The sequence below is a fragment of the Lepidochelys olivacea genome (assembly GCF_965140295.1).
Source record: "Lepidochelys olivacea isolate rLepOli2 genome assembly, chromosome: 9".
NCBI lineage: Eukaryota > Metazoa > Chordata > Testudines > Cheloniidae > Lepidochelys > Lepidochelys olivacea.
Genome location: NC_140419.1, coordinates 51,670,775 through 51,692,812, shown reverse-complemented (window position 1 = coordinate 51,692,812; position 22,038 = coordinate 51,670,775). Strand labels below are relative to the sequence as shown.

Here is a 22,038-nt window from a genome sequence, read left to right as displayed (position 1 = left end):
AAATTGAATGGGGAGGTGGGGAATGTAGTGGTGTGGTGCTGTTTTTCCATACTGCTCTGTAATTAAGATCAGCCACCAGCGTTTCTGGAGACAATTGCCTTTTGTTACTAGTCAGCACAGACATTTAGGTTTAGCAACCTGACTTGCAAAGGCCTATCATGCCTGCTCTCAGTGCTATTTAGTTTTTAGTCACAAACAAAAATGTGATCGTGATTGATTTACATGGGTTGCAAACTCCAGCTGTGTTCTGTTATTAAATAGAAATGTAAATCAATTAAAAGAAAGAAAACGGCACATAGAAGAACCATGCTTTTGGCTTTCATAAGCTGTATTTGAAATACTAACCATCTCTTTTAAGGATGAGAACAACTAGAAGAACTCACACTGCTTTTTTTATGGACCTCGTCATATTGGGGACACCAGTACAAAGTCAAATCAAGGTCACATTAACAACCAATGAAAATGCCCTACACCTCACCACAGTAAACCAAACAAAATAAGAAAGAGTGAACCTACGTACAGGCCTATGTGCCTCTTGTTTAAGCATTCTTTTTGGTTTGTTTTTGGATTGCAAAGTGTTATAAAACAATAGTGTATCTTTGACCCCTGAAGGACTTCTAGACATAGTCATATTTTGAAGGGTATGAGCGTTTCCCGTCATCGCTACGAGCAGCGTCATTGTATGCTGAGACTTTTTTACTTTTGGCTTCAGATTCGTAGCCAGTACCAGCCTTATATGGCGCAGTCTTGTAGGAGATATTCCGTCCTGATGCATTGTAGGACACTGCCTTGTAACTGAAAGAGAAATAAAATATGTCGGCAATGCAGACTCTCCAATATCCACTCTGCTGTGAACTTTATTCCCGTGAGTTCCTGGATTTAATGCAACTGATTAAGCACTATATTAATTCCTATTATTTGTATGATAGTAACACTTGGAGGCCCTGATTAAGATGAGGGCCAAATGTCCACAAACAGATTGCAAAATTCTCTCCTTTAAATTTGTTATTTGAAATGCTTCACCAGTTTCTTCCACGAATAATTCCTGGCCTGCAGATTGTTTGAATTGCAGATTGAAAATGTAACAATGAAACATACAGGGGCAGATTTGCATCTGGTGTAAATTGTCCTCGCTCCTTTGGCTTCAGAGATTCTATGACAAGTTACACAATTTGCAACTCATGCTGTAATGTATATAACAAAGTTAGCCAACCAACATAGTCATAGTGCACATTTTGAACTGTATGTTTGATTGTAAAAATTGCAATTCATACTTTGTTGATACATATATCACCCAGTCATGGAAGAGAAACAATATCATGTGACTCATGTAAGTAAACACTATACAAGTAAGTATACTGTATTCTCAGGCGGCCCACAGACATCATGATTACAGCTGAGCAAATAATTGGTTTTGAGTTCCAGGGCCAAAATGAAAAATCCCTCCCCGCTGCCTCCCACCAATTTGGTTGAATTCAAATCCAAACCAATTTTTTTCTAGATGTTTCACTGTATTGAAAAACTTGAGAAAATGAATGTTTGTGAATCCATTATGAATGCTTCTGGGGTTTTCATTTTGGTTCTTTTTGGCTGTTTTTCACCGTTGTTTGTTTGTTTATATATTTTTTTAAAGTGACCAAATTTCAAAATGAAACAAAAAGTTTCAAAACAAAAAATCAAAAAGAAATATTTTTAATTTTTTTAAAATCTTTTTTTGGCCAAACTATGCCAAAATTCAGCCTGAATTTGCATATAGTTTGCCCCCCAAAATGCATTTTTCAGTCAAATTACTATTCTCTGAAAAAAAATTGCCAAGCTCTAATCATTCTATCCTTCGTAAATTGGGTGTGCTATATGATTGCAGCTACTGCGCATCTGGTCCATGGGCTATATACATTTTGCACATCCAGTGCTTGCCAGGGTAATCTAAACTAGAGATCTGTGATGTGCCATAAAATAATGAACCCCGCAGAAGACTGTCCATCACTTTTCTAGTGCACAATCAAACACTGTTTCATTACCAGCAAAGCTTCCAACTTAGAAGCATTGGGACTTACTTGGTTTCTTCTGGTACCAGTCCCCTGCAGGCAATGCACATCATAACGCCTCCTACCAGGGACAAGCCCCCAGCAACCCATCCAACAAATAAGGCTGAACCAAAGGTATACCTACAAAATAAAAAGACAAAGGGCCCGTAATGCTGTAGGGGTGCAGGAACTCCCCATGCAATTTGTTTTGAAGTGTGTTTAAGATACAGAATTCTCTCCTGGAACACGAAGTCTCTTCTACCACATTGGTCTCTCTTAGCAGAGGTCTTTCTTAGTTTTTACCTTCAGATTTCCCTCTGTCCCAAAAGAATGAGAGTGACTATATCCCACCCAGCCGCCCAAGTGTCATCCATATTGTAGAGTGGACGGATGTGTTCTCCCTACTCCTCTGGTTTGGATAGGTGAGCACGGACATCCCTCAGCTACATTGTTTGTGTTGCTTGTTTATTCATTTCAACCTTCAAAGTGCCCACTGAAGGCAATTGACAGACTACCATTAACTACACTGGGCTTTGGATCAGATCTTAAAGCAGGATTAATCAGTCATAGGAGGACCTCCACACCTCCCCAGTCTCACCCCAAGCAGGAGAATAAGCAAGTAGCATATCACCACTATAGTTACTTCTACATCACGCACGCCCCCTTCCCTGCAGACATACTCAAAAAATGACATTACTGGGCAACCCTGTCCTCAGCTGCTGTAATAGCCTCTGGGGACCATTGGCAGCTGATACAAGTTACAGCAGGCTGAGCATGTGCTTGGGGAACTGGCTTTGGATAGAGTGGATCCCAAGGGTGGTGTTCACTACACTGTGCACTCATCACAGCTAAAGATCTGGCCTGATAAATCCATCTAGCCATAGCATCAGAACTGATCTACAAACACAGAGTAGATGCCATCACTACATGCTTGTTGATTCTGGGGCAGCCATGGCTACTGCATGCCAATGCTAACATTCTTCTCCTGAGCTATATTGACCTCCCATTGACTGCTCTTCCAAAAGGAGAAGGTTACCTTGTCTGGATTGTCTGCATCGATCCTTGGTACATATTGGCTGTTGACATCCAGAAGTTTGTGACCAGCATGTTGGCAAATACGGACACTCCGGCAATAGCACATAGACCTGGGAACAGAGATAATATGGGCCTGGGAGCAAGATTCCCCACTGCCTTATATGTCAGGGAGCCATTCAGATCTCTGAAAAAATGGGAGTAAAGTGCTACCTACCATTCCGATTGCACTCATTTTGCACAAGTTATACAATGGCAGAAGCACTGAGACTAATTGTCAGGTTTCCATGTGAATTGCTCCATAATGGAGTGCTCTGGAATCAAAACATTCATTACAACCCAGCCCTCCCTTTCCCCCACCCAAAAAAACCTTCTCTAGTAGAGCTGGTAGATTTTTTCAGTTCAACCTTTTCTCAAAGGAAAACCATTTTGAGACATGTAAATTTTGATTGCTGAAAACCATCTCTCCCCCCACCCCCCACCCCCGGTTTTTGAGATTTTGGTTTTTCAGTGAAAAACTTCAAAGAAAGTATTTCCATTGTCATCTAAAATTTTCATGTGGAAAAAAATCATTTCACAGCCATTGGGATATTGGGAAAGGGTGCAAATAGAAGCTATGAACGTTTTCTGAGGTTGTGAATGAGGAATCCAAACATCCCTCTTGCAAATCTGAAGTCACAGATATCCCTGCCCCAAAGCGGAAAGGAAAAGACTCGAACCCATCACATTACCAAAGTCCTCAAAAGTCCCCTGCTTGCCAACCAGGGGATACCTTCCAAAAGCCCCACCTATCCTTTATCCAGCTGCCAGGGCCTCTGGCTCCCCATAAGACCCTCTATTTGCAGCATGCTGACAACTGAAAATTTGGGGGCTGTGGAAATCAAATGGGTTTTAATAGCCAAATAAAAAATGCAAGTAGGACTTTATTGATGGCAGGAGTGGGAGAGCTTGAGGAGCCAGGACCACAGAAATCAGTGGTGTTTCCATCTTAGGAATCAAATCACTCCCATTATTCTAGTATCTGCGCATGTCACAGTCTTTAATACATTTATCCTCCCAGAGCCTCGGTGACTTTGGGAAGTGCAATAATCCCCATTTTACAGAGAGTTACTTGAGGTCACACAACAAGTCTATAGCACAGTAAGGAATCAAAGCCAGGTCTCCTGAAGGCTAGGCTAGATCTAACCATTGAACTATCCTTCCTTTTGACTTTGCTCTCCAGCTCTAATATGCCACAGTGTAGCTGAGGCCTTGCCTGTATTTTAGATAGATAATATCTTCCATTCATTGTCTTTCAATGATTTCACAAATGTAGAATATATGGGTGGGATTTGCAGAAACTTTCACTGTTGGCCTAACTCTGCTCCCTGTGAAGTCAGTGGGTAAAATTATATGTATTTTAAATGCAAAAATGATCCCACATTTCTGAAGCCCTTTCTTTCATCCAAACAGTGTATATTGTACATGCTTGAACTGTATTGTTTGAGGTCACTGGGACAACCTGCCTGAGTAAGTGCTCAACCTGTGTAAGCATTGCAGAAATCAGGCCTTCATAGAATGATAGAAATGTAGGCCTGGAAGGGACCTCAATAGGTCATCTAGTCCTGTCCCCTGCATTCAAGGCAGAACTAAGTAATAACTAGACCATTCCTGACAGGTTTTTGTCTGATTTATTCTTAAAAACCTCCAGTAATGGAGATTCCACAACCTTCCTGGCTATTGTTCCAGTGCTTAACTACCCTGACAGGAAGTTTTTCCTAATGTCCAACCTAAGTCGCCCTTGCAATTTAAGCCCATTGCTTCTTGTCCTATCCTCAGAGATTAAAGAAAAACAATTTTCTCCCTCCTCCTTGTGACAACCTTTTATGTACTTGAAAACTGTTATCATGTCCCCTCTCAGTCTTCTCTTCTCCAGACTAAACAAATCCAGTTTTTTCAATCTTCCCTCATAGGTCATGTTTTCTAGACCTTTAATCATTTTTGTTGCTCCTCTCTGGAGTTTCTCCAATTTGTCCACATCTTTCCTGAAATGTGGCACGCAGAACTGGACACAGTTCTACAGCTGAGACCTTATCAGCACAGAGTGAAGTGGAAGAATTACTTCTCGTGTCTTCCTTACAACAATCCTGCTGATACATTCCAGCTTCAATGAGAATATGGACTCAGTTTCTTTACTCACCTGCAATGGATTGTGGGTAAATCTGTGATGAAGAAATTCCCTTAAGTATCACCACTTTCACAGTTGGTTGCTTAGTGCAAATACAGGGGTAAATTCTGCTTATTTATTGATGTAAGTCATAGAATAGAATCATAAAATATCAGAGTTGGAAGGGACCTCAGGAGATCATCTAGTCCAACCCCCTGCTCAAAGCAGGCACAATCCCCAATTTTTTTTTTTGCCCCAGATCCCTAAACGGCCCCCTCAAGGATTGAACTCACAACCGTGGGTTTAGCAGGCCAATGCTCAAACCACTGAGCTATCCCCTCTCCTCTGATCATGTTATTTGAACCTCTGGGATTGCCCACATGAGGAAGACAAGAATGACTAGATTTTATTGGCAATCCCAAATATTCAAAAATCATGAAACTGTCTTAAAAATCATGACATTTTAAAAGTAATAATTTCTGGGATCTTTTTATTTGTTATCTGGTTTTTGAGCTTTTAGGGTTCACGTTTTCATGCTGATTTCCATCTCCATGAAAGCTAGAAACTTACATTTCTATTAAATGAAAACTGAGGTTCTCATATATTTACATGACTCTGGGAGCTGAGGCCTTAATAAAAACACCAGAAATATTGTCAGAGTTGGTAGCACTGCAGTTTGCAATTCTGAAACATTTGTTCCCTGTGCATCTTGACTGTATTTGTCCTTTTGCTTTTTTGTTTTACAAAGACTTCCTCAATCTTAAATTCAGCTGCTTGCTGAGCTTTGCACATAATAGAAGAAATTGTGTAGAGCACAATGACTTACCAGCCACAATAAACATGATGCCAGAGGTCAGAGTCATGTTGGCTTTTGCGGAGTCCTCCATATTGCCAATTCGAATGCATTTCAGGGCGAAAATGGACACAAGGAGGCCAATGGCACCCAGGACGATGCCCACGATCATTAGGGCCCTCACAGCCTGGAACATTGCTGCAAAACAAGCAAGGAAAAAAATATTTGACTACATAACATGGGGGTGTAGTCCAGGCTGCGGCTGGGGATAGCCAACATGGCCCACAGCAGGCATTGCTGTTTCCAACCAAATGAATTCTCAGAGAAGAGCTGATGGAGCTGTTTGGACATTTTCCATCAAAAAAGATTTTTCACCGGCGCATGGGCTTTTCAACAAAAAGGAAAATTTTCATCCCCAAAATTCTGTTTTTGTCAAGCCATTTTAGGTTTTCATCGATAAACCAAAACCCAACATTTTTTGGTTTTGCTTTTAGCAGCCAAAAAACCTGAACATTTTTGGTTTTAAATTTTAAGCTTTTCAGTTGCCAAAAGCTGAAATATTTTCAGCTTTGGGTTTTTTACCTTTTTAAGGAAAATTTGAACATTTGCAAAGAAAAATATTTGTGAAGATGAAAGCATTTTTCTAGGGTGAGGGAAACAATCATTTCCTGAGTAGCATTTCTTGAGGAAAGATGTTAAATCTATGTCTCCATGAACTATTCCCATTGAGCATACTCTGAACCTGGCATATTGACCTTCTAGGTGCTCTTCCACATAGGAGTGAGCTTCGTGTCCCACACTGTAAGAAGCAAGGGAAGAATGAGATTGGCCCACAGATACATCACAAATGGTCCAGTTAGCTCTAAATGGAATTTGGGCCCAATTTATATTGGTGTTTAGACACCAATGATGCAGTTAAGGGCCTGTCAGCATCTTTGAGCACCTAAATACCTTTGCAAATCTGCATATTTATCTTTCACAAAAAGAAAAGGAGGACTTGTGGCACCTTAGAGACTAACCAATTTATTAGAGCATAAGCTTTCGTGAGCTACAGCTCACTTCCTCAGATGCATATCGTGGAAACTGCAGCAGGCTTTATATATACACAGAGAATATGAAACAATACCTATTCCCACCCCACTGTCCTGCTGGTAATAGCTTATCTAAAGTGATTTCCAGCACAAATCCAGGTTTTCTCACCCTCCACCCCCCCACACAAATTCACTCTCCTGCTGGTGATAGCCCATCCAAAGTGACAACTCTTTACACAATGTGCATGACAATCAAGCTGGGCTATTTCCTGCATAAATCCAGGTTCTCACATCCCCCCACCCCCATACACACACAAACTCACTCTCCTGCTGGTAATAGCTCATCCAAACTGACCACTCTTCAAGTTAAAATCCAAGTTAAACCAGAACATCTGGGGGGGGGGGTAGGAAAAAACAAGAGGAAACAGGCTACCTTGCATAATGACTTAGCCACTCCAAGTCTCTATTTAAGCCTAAATTAATAGTATCCAATTTGCAAATGAATTCCAATTCAGCAGTTTCTCGCTGGAGTCTGGATTTGAAGTTTTTTTGTTTTAAGATAGCGACCTTCATGTCTGTGATCGCGTGACCAGAGAGATTGAAGTGTTCTCCGACTGGTTTATGAATGTTACAATTCTTGACATCTGATTTGTGTCCATTTATTCTTTTACGTAGAGACTGTCCAGTTTGACCAATGTACATGGCAGAGGGGCATTGCTGGCACATGATGGCATATATCACATTGGTGGATGTGCAGGTGAACAAGCCTCTGATAGTGTGGCTGATGTTATTAGGCCCTGTGATGGTGTCCCCTGAATAGATATGTGGGCACAGTTGGCAACGGGCTTTGTTGCAAGGATAAGTTCCTGGGTTAGTGGTTCTGTTGTGTGGTATGTGGTTGTTGGTGAGTATTTGCTTCAGGTTGCGGGGCTGTCTGTAGGCAAGGACTGGCCTGTCTCCCAAGATTTGTGAGAGTGTTGGGTCATCCTTTAGGATAGGTTGTAGATCCTTAATAATGCGTTGGAGGGGTTTTAGTTGGGGGCTGAAGGTGACGGCTAGTGGCGTTCTGTTATTTTCTTTGTTAGGCCTGTCCTGTAGTAGGTAACTTCTGGGAACTCTTCTGGCTCTATCAATCTGTTTCTTTACTTCTGCAGGTGGGTATTGTAGTTGTAAGAAAGCTTGACAGAGATCTTGTAGGTGTTTGTCTCTGTCTGAGGGGTTGGAGCAAATGCGGTTGTATCGCAGAGCTTGGCTGTAGACGATGGATCGTGTGGTGTGGTCAGGGTGAAAGCTGGAGGCATGCAGGTAGGAATAGCGGTCAGTAGGTTTCCGGTATAGGGTGGTGTTTATGTGGCCATTGTTTATTAGCACTGTAGTGTCCAGGAAGTGGATCTCTTGTGTGGACTGGACCAGGCTGAGGTTGGTGGTGGGATGGAAATTGTTGAAATCATGGTGGAATTCCTCAAGGGCTTCTTTTCCATGGGTCCAGATGATGAAGATGTCATCAATATAGCGCAAGTAGAGTAGGGGCTTTAGGGGACGAGAGCTGAGGAAGCGTTGTTCTAAATCAGCCATAAAAATGTTGGCATACTGTGGGGCCATGCGGGTACCCATAGCAGTGCCGCTGATCTGAAGGTATACATTGTCCCCAAATGTGAAGTAGTTATGGGTAAGGACAAAGTCACAAAGTTCAGCCACCAGGTTAGCCGTGACATTATCGGGGATACAAGCCATTACCCTCTGATCCCACTGAGAGTTACCAAAAGCAACTACAGCATTTGCTCAAGAAACTTCCTGAAAAAGCACAAGATCAAATCCGCACAGACACACCCCTGGAACCCCGACCTGGGATATTCTATCTACTACCCAAGATCCATAAACCTGGAAATCCTGGGCGCCCCATCATCTCAGGCATTGGCACCCTGACAGCAGGATTGTCTGGCTATGTAGACTCCCTCCTCAGGCCCTACGCTACCAGCACTCCCAGCTACCTTCGAGACACCACTGACTTCCTGAGGAAACTACAATCCATTGGTGATCTTCCTGATAACACCATCCTGGCCACTATGGATGTAGAAGCCCTCTACACCAACATTCCACACAAAGATGGACTACAAGCCGTCAAGAACACTATCCCCGATAATGTCACGGCTAACCTGGTGGCTGAACTTTGTGACTTTGTCCTTACCCATAACTACTTCACATTTGGGGACAATGTATACCTTCAGATCAGCGGCACTGCTATGGGTACCCGCATGGCCCCACAGTATGCCAACATTTTTATGGCTGATTTAGAACAACGCTTCCTCAGCTCTCGTCCCCTAAAGCCCCTACTCTACTTGCGCTATATTGATGACATCTTCATCATCTGGACCCATGGAAAAGAAGCCCTTGAGGAATTCCACCATGATTTCAACAATTTCCATCCCACCACCAACCTCAGCCTGGTCCAGTCCACACAAGAGATCCACTTCCTGGACACTACAGTGCTAATAAACAATGGCCACATAAACACCACCCTATACCGGAAACCTACTGACCGCTATTCCTACCTGCATGTCTCCAGCTTTCACCCTGACCACACCACACGATCCATCGTCTACAGCCAAGCTCTGCGATACAACCGCATTTGCTCCAACCCCTCAGACAGAGACAAACACCTACAAGATCTCTGTCAAGCTTTCTTACAACTACAATACCCACCTGCAGAAGTAAAGAAACAGATTGATAGAGCCAGAAGAGTTCCCAGAAGTTACCTACTACAGGACAGGCCTAACAAAGAAAATAACAGAACGCCACTAGCCGTCACCTTCAGCCCCCAACTAAAACCCCTCCAACGCATTATTAAGGATCTACAACCTATCCTAAAGGATGACCCAACACTCTCACAAATCTTGGGAGACAGGCCAGTCCTTGCCTACAGACAGCCCCGCAACCTGAAGCAAATACTCACCAACAACCACATACCACACAACAGAACCACTAACCCAGGAACTTATCCTTGCAACAAAGCCCGTTGCCAACTGTGCCCACATATCTATTCAGGGGACACCATCACAGGGCCTAATAACATCAGCCACACTATCAGAGGCTCGTTCACCTGCACATCCACCAATGTGATATATGCCATCATGTGCCAGCAATGCCCCTCTGCCATGTACATTGGTCAAACTGGACAGTCTCTACGTAAAAGAATAAATGGACACAAATCAGATGTCAAGAATTGTAACATTCATAAACCAGTCGGAGAACACTTCAATCTCTCTGGTCACGCGATCACAGACATGAAGGTCGCTATCTTAAAACAAAAAAACTTCAAATCCAGACTCCAGCGAGAAACTGCTGAATTGGAATTCATTTGCAAATTGGATACTATTAATTTAGGCTTAAATAGAGACTTGGAGTGGCTAAGTCATTATGCAAGGTAGCCTGTTTCCTCTTGTTTTTTCCTACCCCCCCCCCCGAGATGTTCTGGTTTAACTTGGATTTTAACTTGAAGAGTGGTCAGTTTGGATGAGCTATTACCAGCAGGAGAGTGAGTTTGTGTGTGTATGGGGGTGGGGGGATGTGAGAACCTGGATTTATGCAGGAAATAGCCCAGCTTGATTGTCATGCACATTGTGTAAAGAGTTGTCACTTTGGATGGGCTATCACCAGCAGGAGAGTGAATTTGTGTGGGGGGGTGGAGGGTGAGAAAACCTGGATTTGTGCTGGAAATCACTTTAGATAAGCTATTACCAGCAGGACAGTGGGGTGGGAATAGGTATTGTTTCATATTCTCTGTGTATATATAAAGCCTGCTGCAGTTTCCACGATATGCATCTGAGGAAGTGAGCTGTAGCTCACGAAAGCTTATGCTCTAATAAATTGGTTAGTCTCTAAGGTGCCACAAGTCCTCCTTTTCTTTTTGCGAATACAGACTAACACGGCTGCTACTCTGAAACATATTTATCTTTATCATTTCAGGATTCCTCAAATGGTGTGAGGAGAGTCGGTTCAAAATTTTTTTTTGTCAAAACAGTTTTTCATAAGAAAATGCCGGTTTTTGACAAAACCAACATTTTTCATGAAAATATATTGATTTTGGTGAAATTTTACTTCAAAAAGAAAAAGGAACACAGTTACAAAAATGTCAAAATGGACATGTTGGGAACGGAAAGCTGTGATTTTTCATTTTGAAATGATTTTTTGTTTTGAAATATACTTTATTTTATATATTCAATTAAATTCAAACGTGAAAATTGGAAATTGAAACAAATTGTGAAACAGCATGGGCCAGATTGTGAATGATTTGCAGGGGTGAAGCCCATGGCCAACAGATTTTAAGATTTTAAACGCCACTTCCTGCAGCTCCTATTCGCCAAGAACGGTGAACTGCGGCCACTGGAAGCTGTGGGTGGCTGTGCAAATGTAAACAAACTGTCTGGTGGCCCACCAGCAGATTACCCTGATGGGCCACGTGTGGCCCACGGGCTGCAGGTTGCCCACCACTGATCTAGGGTCTCTATTTACAGCTGTGCATGGCTACTGCAAAGTATGACTAAAATCAGGAAGGTAGGATTTCACACTCACTTTTCATGAGTGTGAATGGCAACACAAGGTGCAGGGCATAGGAGACAATGAGGTCCACTGTTTTTCAGGTATTAGACTTGCTCCATTGTTGGAGATCCAGAGACAAAACTAAGGATTAACCAGGTATAGCAATTTTAAAAAATGAAATGAAAAGAAATATGGCTACCTCACGGTGGCTTTATTCTCTTTGGTGTTTTATTACAGTAAGTCAGAGGGGTGTGTTATGTTTATTTCACTGGCTGGTGATGAGATAAGCAGATTTGGTTGGCACCAGATGTTGCTCATGGCAAGTGAGCATGTAGAGTGGTGCAGAGCAAAGAGCAGCAGCTTGTGATTTATGCAGAAAGTTATGCCCATGCTGAGAAGTCACACAAACAACCCCTTTTCACATAAGGCTTCAACTGAGCAAACAAATTGTGAAAAGCAGATTGAAGAGTTGACACACGCTCTCATACAAAGCTACTGTATGTTGGTTCCCAACTGTAAACCAACATATTGTGACTCATCTACAGCAACACCTCTTAACATCCCTCAAGCTGCCTCTCTCTCTAGCAGAGAAAAAAGAAGGTGTATGGGTGTTTGAATATCAAGAAGTCTTTCTCATGAAATGGCATCTATTTCACCTCATCCACAATTTCACACTTGGCTGCAGACATTTACTGGCAATAATGTCTGTGCCAGTATTCATACCAGTTGTTGAAGACCCCATGAGAGATAAGAAGGTATCAGAATACCAGAGATGGTCAAATACCGGGAGGATGCAGTCACAAATATGTTTGTAAAGTACCTTTTGTGATTTGATTTTGGTACATTTGGGCTTCTTTTTGTCATTCCATGAACATTCCAATGACTGAGTTCTATTTATGTCAATGCTGTTATGGGTATTAATACCTGTGTTTCTGCAAGAACAAGCATACTCGTGAGACCAAGAGGACGAGAGTCTCCAGTCTGATCTCATCAGCTGGGAATTCTCTTGGTATGCAGGTGTTCGCAGCTGGCACAGAGCTGGAATAGCCGTCTTCTACGCTACTCCATAGCCTAGGCTCAGCATACAGAGTGAGCCTAGTAAAGGAAGAGGGAGTGGCTGGAGGAGTACTGTGTTCTGGATGTTCCCAGGTCATGTGTTGCTCCTTGTGGGCTGCTACTAGCTGGTGCGGGCTGTGGTAAAGACTCCAATTGACCTGAATGGTCATCAGTTGATGGCGTATATGAACAGACCATGAGAGAGAAGGTACTATATTGAAAAGAGCCAGAAGTGAACTATGTGGCATTGCACAGAGGAGAAGCCATAGTACAGAGGGCATTCTCTTCGGTGCCATTCTCTGGTGATTTTAAAGTTTTTAAAGAGTGTTTCCAAGAGTTATAAGGTAGCCTTTTTTCAATTATTCTTTTCACATTTGATACCACCAGGACAACTTATTGTCCCACAATCACAGAACAGCTGACATAGCTACCTTAGAAAAATTACACTGCAGAACAAGTTGGCCAGGAGTGAAAGGGAAATCTTTGCAATTCTGCCAGCCTTGCCCTACCCCCTTGAGCCATGTTAAGTGGGGAGGTGGTCAGGGGACCATGTCGAAGAACATTAGACTCCCTGCCATTAGGTGGGTTACCTCATGTTTGGGTAGAACCAATAGCTTTGTCAACTTGGCGCAGTGACTCACCTACAGATGAACATGACAAGCAGCACTGAACACATGGAGAGACCCAACCTGAAATAACCATGGCTTTCAGTGGGATTGGGCTGTATTGACAATCCCAGGTTATTTTTGCTATGACTCATTCTGATCATCAGGTATGTCCTTATCAGCTGATAACAAGTGTTAACAAACCAGGTATTTTCAGCCTCCCACTCATCAGCACAGAGGTGTGATTTCATTATTATTCATCAGAAATCAAGAGGCTGATGGATAAGTGTTATCAGCCCTGAAGGGTGTTCACGAGGCATTTGGTGCAGAGCAGGAGGAAGAAGCAAGAAGAAAAGTACAATGTTCCTTTACTCATTTTTCTTTACAAAGGCTGAAGTTTCATTTCAACCGCTTTGGTTTCAGTGAGAGCACAAATTGCCTGTGATATCACCAAGCAAGGCGTGTGCTGCTGGCTGAGTGACAACCGGTGAAATTAATATTCCGTAGCTGTGAGTAAGCCACTATTGAATAGAATCAATAGTTCTGGTTTCCTCTCAGGGAGTGATAAGCTCTCCCCTCAGTGCTTCCTACAAATGTCCAATAAAATATTACAATATTTGGGTGCGAATAAGATGACAGGAGGGTTGCTCTGATTCTCAGACGTCACTAGCACATTCTGGATCAGATAAACTGGTGCATTCCAGTTGCTTTCTGTGCCTCTGGTCTGGTGTGATGCAGCCAGAGTACAGCCATAGATCGTGCTCTCTGTTTCAAAACACTTTAGTCCCAACCCTGCAGTCATTGGGGAGAAAAATCTCTGAGTGAAGTCCAGCATGGATTGGAGGATTGAGGCCTGAATTAAGGAATTGAGGTGGTAAGTCCTTTATTTTAAAAACAGCAGTAGAGCTCTGTCCCTGTGTAGCTGAGCTGCAGAAGACCAGGCAAGAGGGGACATTGCTTTGCTAGGGGATGACTGACATGTCATGAATTTTTCCAATACGTTGTTCATACCAACAGAAGAAAAAATGAATTATTATGCACTAAGTTATATCTCACCCCACACGGGTATGGAAGGTGTGTGGGAGAGAGAACAAGATACCTCATTTTCTTCTATCCCACATAGGGGCCAGGCACAACTGTAGTCCGTGCATTCACCTCCCTCTGACATAAATCCCTTTGAAGGGTGGGGCTTAGGCTCCTCCACTCCCTGTCATTTCCTCCTCAGCTCAGCCGATAGCCTCTTTGTGGCTCAAGTCCCTTGTCTTTGGAAATGGAGTGTGTTAGAGAACATGTGATAGGCCAGATCCCCAGCTGGTGTAAATCAGCATAGTGCCACTGAGAGTGGCCATTGTTTATGTGACTGCAATGGAGCTATGGAATGGAACTACCCAGACATCTGTTGGGAAAATAACACAGCAGGGCACAGATTATCCAACAAGTTCTTGGAATGTATTGGAGACACATTTTTATTTCAGAAAGCAAAGAAAGCTACTGGGGGGACGCTATTCTAGATCTGATTTTGACAAATAGGGAGGAACTGGTTGAGAATTTGAAAGTGGAAGGCAATTTGGGTGAAAGTGACCATGAAATGATACAGTTCGCAATTAAAGGGAATGGTAGGAGGGAGAACAGCACAATAAAGACAATGGATTTCAAGAAAGCAGACTTTAGCAAACTCAGGGAGTTGGTAGGTAAAATCCCATGGGAAACAAGTCTAAGGGGAAGAACAATTGAAGACAGTTGGCAGTTTTTCAAAGAGACATTATTAAGGGCACAAAAGCAAACTATCCCACTGCGTAGGAAAGATAGGAAGTATGGCAAGAGACCACCCTGGCTTAACCAGGAGATCTTCAATGATCTAAAACTCAAAAAAGAATCCCACAAAAAGTGGAAAATAGGTCAAATTATAAAGGATGAATACAAACAAATAACACAAGTATGTAGGGACAAAATGAGAAAAGCCAAGGCACAAAATGAGATTAAACAAGCTAGGGACATAAAAAGAAACAAGAAAACATTCTACAAATATATTAGAAGCAAGAAGAAGACCGAGGACAGAGTAGGCCCATTACTCAATGAAGGGGGAAAGACAATAACAGAAAATGTGGAAATGGCAGAGGTGCTTAATGACCTCTTTGTTTCGGTTTTCACCAAGAAGGTTCATGGTGATTGGACATCTAACATAGTGAATGCCAGTGAAAATGAGGTGGGATCAGAGTCTAAAATAGGGAAAGAACAAGTCAAAAATTACTTAGACAAGTTAGATGTCTTCATATCTCCAGGGCCTGATGAAATGCATCCTAGAATACTCAAGGAGCTGACTGAGGAGATATCTGAGCCATTAGCAATTATCTTTGAAAAGTCATGGAAGATGGGAGACATTTGAGAAAACTGGAAAAGGGCAAATATAGTGCCCATCTATAAAAAGGGAAATAACAACAACCTGGTGAATTACAGACCAGTCAGCTTAACTTCTGTACCTGGAAAGATAATGGAAAAAATAATTAAGCAATCAATTTGTAAACACCTAGAAGATAATAAGGTGATAAATAACAGTCAGCATAGATTTGTCAAGAACAAATTGTGTCAAACCAACCTGACAGCTTTCTTTGACAGGGTAACAAGCCTTGTGGATAGGGGAGAAGCAGTAGATGTGGTATATCTTGACTTTAGTAAGGCTTTTGATTCTGTCTTGCATGACCTTCTCATAAATAAACTAGGGAAATACAACCTAGAAGGAGCTACTATGAGGTGGGTGCATAACTGTTTGGAAAATCATTCCCAGAGAGTAATTATCTGGAAGGGCATAACAAGTGGGGTCCTGCAGGAATCGGTTCCAGGTCCGGTTCTGTGCAATATCTTCATCAATGATTTAGATAATGGCATAGAGAGTACACTTATAAAGTTTGTGGATGTTACCAAGCTGGGAGGGGTTGCAAGTGCTTTTGAGGCTAGGATTAAAATTCAAAATGATTTGGATAAACTGGAGAAATGGTCTGAAGTAAATAGGATGAAATTCAATAAGGACAAACGCAAAGTACTCCACTTTGGAAGGAACGATCAGTTGCATACATACAAAATGGGAAATGACTGCCTAGGAAGGAGTACTGCAGAAAGGGATCCGGGGGTCATAGTGGATCACAAGTTAAATATGAGTCAACAGTGTAATGCTGTTGCAAAAAAAGCGATCATCATTCTGGGATGTATTAGCAGGAGTATTGTAAGCAAGACAAGAGAAGTAATTCTTCTGTTCTACTCTGCGCTGATTAGAGTACCTCAACTGGAGTATTGTGTCCAGTTCTGGGTGCCACATTTCAGGAAAGATGTGGACAAATCAGAGAAAGTCCAGAGAAGAACAACAAAAATTATTAAAGGTCTAGAAAACATGACCTATGAGGGAAGATTGAAAACATTGGGTTCATTTAGTCTGGAGAAGAGAAGACTGATAGGGGACATGATAACAGTTTTCAAGTACATAAAAGGTTGTTACAAGGAGGAGGGAAAAAAATTGTTCTTCTTAATCTCTGAGGATAGGACAAGAAGCAATGGGTTTAAATTGCAGCAAGGGAGGCTTTAGGTTGGACATTAGGAAAAACTTCCTAACTCTCAGAGTGGTTAAGCACTGGAATATATTGCATTGGGGATTTTTAAGAGCAGGTTGGACAAACACCTGTCAGGGATTGTCTAGATAATACTTAATTCTGCCTTGAGTGCAGGGGACTGGACTAGATGACCTCTCGAGGTCCCTTCCAGTTCTATGATTCTATGCTGATTTACAGCAATATCTGGCCCTATATTCACAAAAAGAAAAGGAGTACTTGTGGCACCTTAGAGACTAACACATTTATTTGAGCATAAGCTTTCGTGAGCTACAGCTCACTTCATCAGATGCTGTAGCTCACGAAAGGTTATGCTCAGATAAATTTGTTAGTCTTTAAGGTGCCACAAGTACTCCTTTTCTTTTTGCGAATACAGACTAACACAGCTGCTACTCTGAAACCTGGCCCTATATTGTGATTTCTGCAAATCCACATCAGGCAGAAGACAACAGAAAAAGTTATCTGAGTTGATATAACATTCCATTCATATTAATGTCCATGTGTTATCACTCACCCTGAAGATGGAATGTAACGTGAAAACATTTGGGATAGGAAGCATTTTAATTTTAGGTGAAGGTATTCAACAATCAGAAATCTTTGTAATAAAATTACTTTTAAAAGGACAGTTGTTTAAAAGGTAGAAGGGTTGGGAGGGTTCTAGTCTTGTCCAAACTGAGAGTATAAAGCATTCAAAAGTTGTCATTAGGAGCACTTAGTGGCCATATTTTTAAAGCTAGGCTCATTAAATGCACATACACCTATCTTGCACAGAGACCTGAAGTGTGTACAGACCTGGTATTTGAGCACACATGGACAGTCAGCTGCTCAAGTGGCTATTTGCACACCTCATTGGCATGCACACATTAGGGGGTTCTGTACACAAGTTAGGCACAAAAAAGACATCCATGCAATTGCACAAATCTCCCTTTGAAAAATCCAGCCAGTGATATAAATTAACCTCAGATTTTTAATAGTCATTCAAATATTTTAAAATTAAATAACAAATCCCCCCACTTTTCCCAATCAGGAGCAATGGAATTATCCATAAAATGGATGTTTCAGAATGATCTGCCAATCAAGCAATCTGACTGGCTGAATAGCCTCTGATGATTTGTAATAATTCCCATCATAGCTCATCATTGTATTTTTCAACCCAAAGAGAAATTAAAGAAACTTATTTTTTTTAATGTTGGTATGAATAATATGTATTAAGATCCACATGTTCAAAGATATTTAGGTACCAATGGGAGTTAGGTGCCTAAATACCTTTGAAGATCTGGGCCTAAATGCTCTGTGGAACAAAATCATATAATTTGATCTAAAGCAACATCATCTGTATTCCTTTTACCAGAACAGACATGAAAATGGAACCCTACTACCAATTAAAATTACCGAAATATGGATATCATTAGGGATTTTTAAGAGCAGGTTGGATAAACACCTGTCAGGGATGGTCTAGATAATACTTAGTCCTGCCTTGAATGCAGGGGACTGGACTAGATGACCTCTTGAGGTCCCTTCAAGTTCTATGATTCTATAATTTCTATGATCTTTAAAAAAAAAAAAACAACAATTTAAAGCCAGGTCATTCCAACTTTACATTTCAGCAATGCACTATGGAGAATAAATCGGATCAAACTTCTGTTTTTGCAATATGACCTTTTTGTGACTGTTAAATACATTTTCTTATTCCTAGAGATGGGTGGAAAAAAGTTTCCCATCCTGCAAAAATTTTTGAAATTTTGAAAAATGATTCTCAACTTGAATTGGGATGAAAAGTCAAAAATCTCAAAATTTTCACAAACCAAAAATCCAAAAAAGGCAGATCAAGTCAATCAAAATGTTTAATTTTATTAATTTCCAAATGTTTCATTTTGATTTTAACCTTTTAAATTTGTGTTTATTATTTTACTATAAATTAGTTTAAATTTCTAAATGAAAAGTCATTTCAAACTGAAAAACAGAACTTTCAAACATGTAGACACAGGAAATTCGTCAAAATTGACCCCTTCCTGCAAAAAGTTTTGATTTTAATGAATGGACATTTTTCCTACAAAAAAAATGTTTCATTAAAAAATTCCTGACAGGCTCTACTTATTACATTACTTAAAGAGTAATCTAATTAAGAACTGGCTCTTGCCAATGATAAATCAGCGCAGTCAAACCTGATCATCACTGTTGCTAAGGGAAAATATATTGCTGTCTTAAACCATAATTAGTCATGTACAGCTTTGTTAGAGATATTTATTAAAATAAAAGCAACTCCAGGACAGCTAGCTTCAAATGCTTTTTTCTCAAAATGGACATAATGCATTGTCTACCAGTCGTAATCCAGAATGAACACAGATGTATTTATTAAATCATATCTTTAGGGAGAAGCCCGGAATTTTATCAAGCAACAAACACAAAAGCAAAAAAGTTTGTCTTCAACTGTACAGTCTCTGGTGACTTCTCAGAGATGAATCAAGTCAGTCATCAAAATGAACAGAACAGGTGAGAAACAAGAGGATCTGTCCTCTGCTTTACACAAGTCAATATGAACACAAAAGGCCGTGATTTGCCACAGCTCTGCATCCTGGGCAGTTATTTGCACTTGTGCAAGGAGAAATGGGTGTCAAATGCCACTGAATCAGTGACACAGTATTAATTTTTTATTCCACATTGCACAGGTATAAATGACTGCATAAAGTAATGGAGAATAATACTGATAATTCCGATCAATTTTAATGTTGATCCAGCCTCAGTGCATGCTAGTGCTTTGTAAATTACTCAAATGCTCAAAGGCAGAAGTGACTTCTCTAGTGTAAAATGTCTGGATATTTGTTTATAAAATGGTTTTGGTAATAAGGATTGTACCCTGATTTCAACACTCCTGAGTTTGCTACTGACCCCTCTCACACCCTTGTTCTGAGTTCTTTACTGCCTTGCCCATTTACACCTGGGCAAAGTGACTGTAAAATGCTACTGGATCAGAATGGTTTTGCACCAAATTTGCATTCACTTTGCATGGGTGTAAATTATTATACAAGTGGCTCAGCAGTAGAGAATCAGGCCCCAGGGTAAATAGTACAGTATCCAAATGGGATATGTACTATGCCATATTTTAACAGAAATTTTCATACACCTGTCCCTAACCAACCAAATTAGCTTTAGATGAGGTGCCTCAAAGGCCATAGATCAGTTTGATCATTTTGTCCCAATAAAAAAAATTGACTGAAGAACCAAAACCAAAATAAAAAACAATCAGCCAACCACAACCTTCCAGTAAAACTCCATGTACAAAAAAAGAGTAATTAAAAATACCCTCTTGCACTCCAATTCCTCTATGCCCACTGTTCAGCACCAGCTTTCTCAACAAGAAAATTCAGGATATCCTCTTTCCTTTGGGGGGAAAATGTTTCCACTGGTTTCTTGCTGGAAATTATCAATATGATCAGCCAATAACACTGGAACAGTTAAATGAAATAACAGAACAGCTCTTATCCACCATTTCATATGTGTTTAAATCCAAAGAGCCAATATCTCAGCTGATTTGAATCAGCGTAGCTCTATTAACATCAATGGAGCTATGCTGATTTACTTCTAGTTGAGGACAATAATATAGGTACCAGAAAAATATGCATCAATCTGTAATATTTGTAAGATTATTATTTATGGTAACACAACATACATGTGTTGTTATGTTCATGTGCTAAGTATTTTGGAGATAATTTTCCCCCTTGCAAAGCACTTTAAAATATCAGCTCCTGCTATTCAGTGAAAACTGTATTATATTTCTCCTTCAAGAAAACTCCAGGGGTTCACCTGGGTCCATCTTTTGCCCCTACCTGGTAGCCCAAGAATGGTGAAATAAGGCCGGCACTCTGTAAAACCTGAACTCTGCCTCACGCAGCTCCTCCAGAGTCCCTGATACTGGAACACGGCCGTGACTGGGTTGTCATACAAATCCTGTGTGCTCCACATGTCTAGTCCAGTGGCTGCGATGCACCCAGCAAAACCCAAAGATGAGACAACAAAGCCCATCACTTGGCAGATTGTTGTTGACATGGTATCTCCCCCTTGGCCAGGATCTGAGCTAGCTCTAATGAAGCCGTAGACTTTACGGGAACAGTCAAGTCCTCTTGACTGAGCCACCAGAAACGCAGCTGCTCTTATCAGATGGTGCCCGTTCAGCGGCTTTATTTGCTCAAAGTGTTTTTGCAAGATAGTCCAGTTTCGCTCTTGCTGGGTAGGGTTGTGTGTTTTTTCATTGGCGAGGCAAGAGGTAGGAGCTTTTGTCCTTTAGAAGCACTTGTTATCCCAGAGCTAAGCAGTCACTGCTGGTCAAGTGTAGGGCAACCCGCTTTGAACAAAGTTATGAGGAGCATTACCTTTCCTGAATGCACCTGCACCTCTTCCCATACCTAAATACTTTGGAGTCCGCTACACTTATTCTATGTAGTTGGCACATTACTGTTAAGAGGGATCAAAGGAGAACTAGACCCACAAATGAATTCCTCATTTTTGGGTAAACATACCGTGCCAGTGCTTCCCAACACAGCATTCCCCAAAGGTCTTCACATACAACATGGGTCTCATTCTCACTGATTTGCTCCTTCTGTTATTATTTACCTCTATCCAAAACAGGAGTAAGACACTCCCAAATCAGGTTGGTAGTAGCAATTTATGCCCACTCTACATTCACTTGGCACAGGTACAATGTCTACACACGGTGAAAGGCGGTGGAGAATCAGGACATATATTTTTTACTTGAGTTCTTCAAAAGGTCTGTCACCAAGAGAAGAAAAAGCCAAAGTCTTATCAGAACAGCCATGAAAAACTAAAGGAGTTTTAATAAGAACAAAACAGAATGGACTAGATACTCCAGGGCACCAGAGCTGTCCTCAGTGCACCTGACAGGAACGGCACAATTGAGTTTCAACCATCTTTCAACCATCATCCCCAGCGCTGAGGTCAGGCAGTAGCTGAACTGGAACTGCTCTGACTCATGCTGGCATCAAACAGTCCCCAAGAGGCTGTTCTGCAGAGCAAAGCATGTCCTGGCCATCCCCACCACACATGGAACAACCCCAATAACAGGGCAGCAAGAGCAGGTGTGACCTAGAACCAGTTTTACACCGTCAGGGGATTCCTCCATATAAACCCTGGTTACCAAATCTTCTTTAACTATTAATTGATACAGAAATGATTCAAATGGGAAGGTCAGTTGT

The 22,038-nt window shown here is 41.3% G+C and overlaps 1 protein-coding gene across 1 annotated transcript; it reads right to left on the bottom strand.

The window, feature by feature from the left end:
* Positions 1 to 617: 617 nt before the first annotated feature.
* CLDN18 (claudin 18) lies at positions 618 to 20,875 on the bottom strand (the record flags this gene model as incomplete). The annotated part of the gene is made up of 5 exons (XM_084639833.1): positions 618 to 795; positions 2,058 to 2,168; positions 3,064 to 3,172; positions 6,032 to 6,196; positions 20,656 to 20,875. 5 exons carry the CDS (start codon positions 20,873 to 20,875, stop codon positions 618 to 620), a joined length of 783 nt encoding a protein of 260 aa, XP_084495959.1.
* Between the last annotated feature and the right edge of the window lie 1,163 nt (positions 20,876 to 22,038).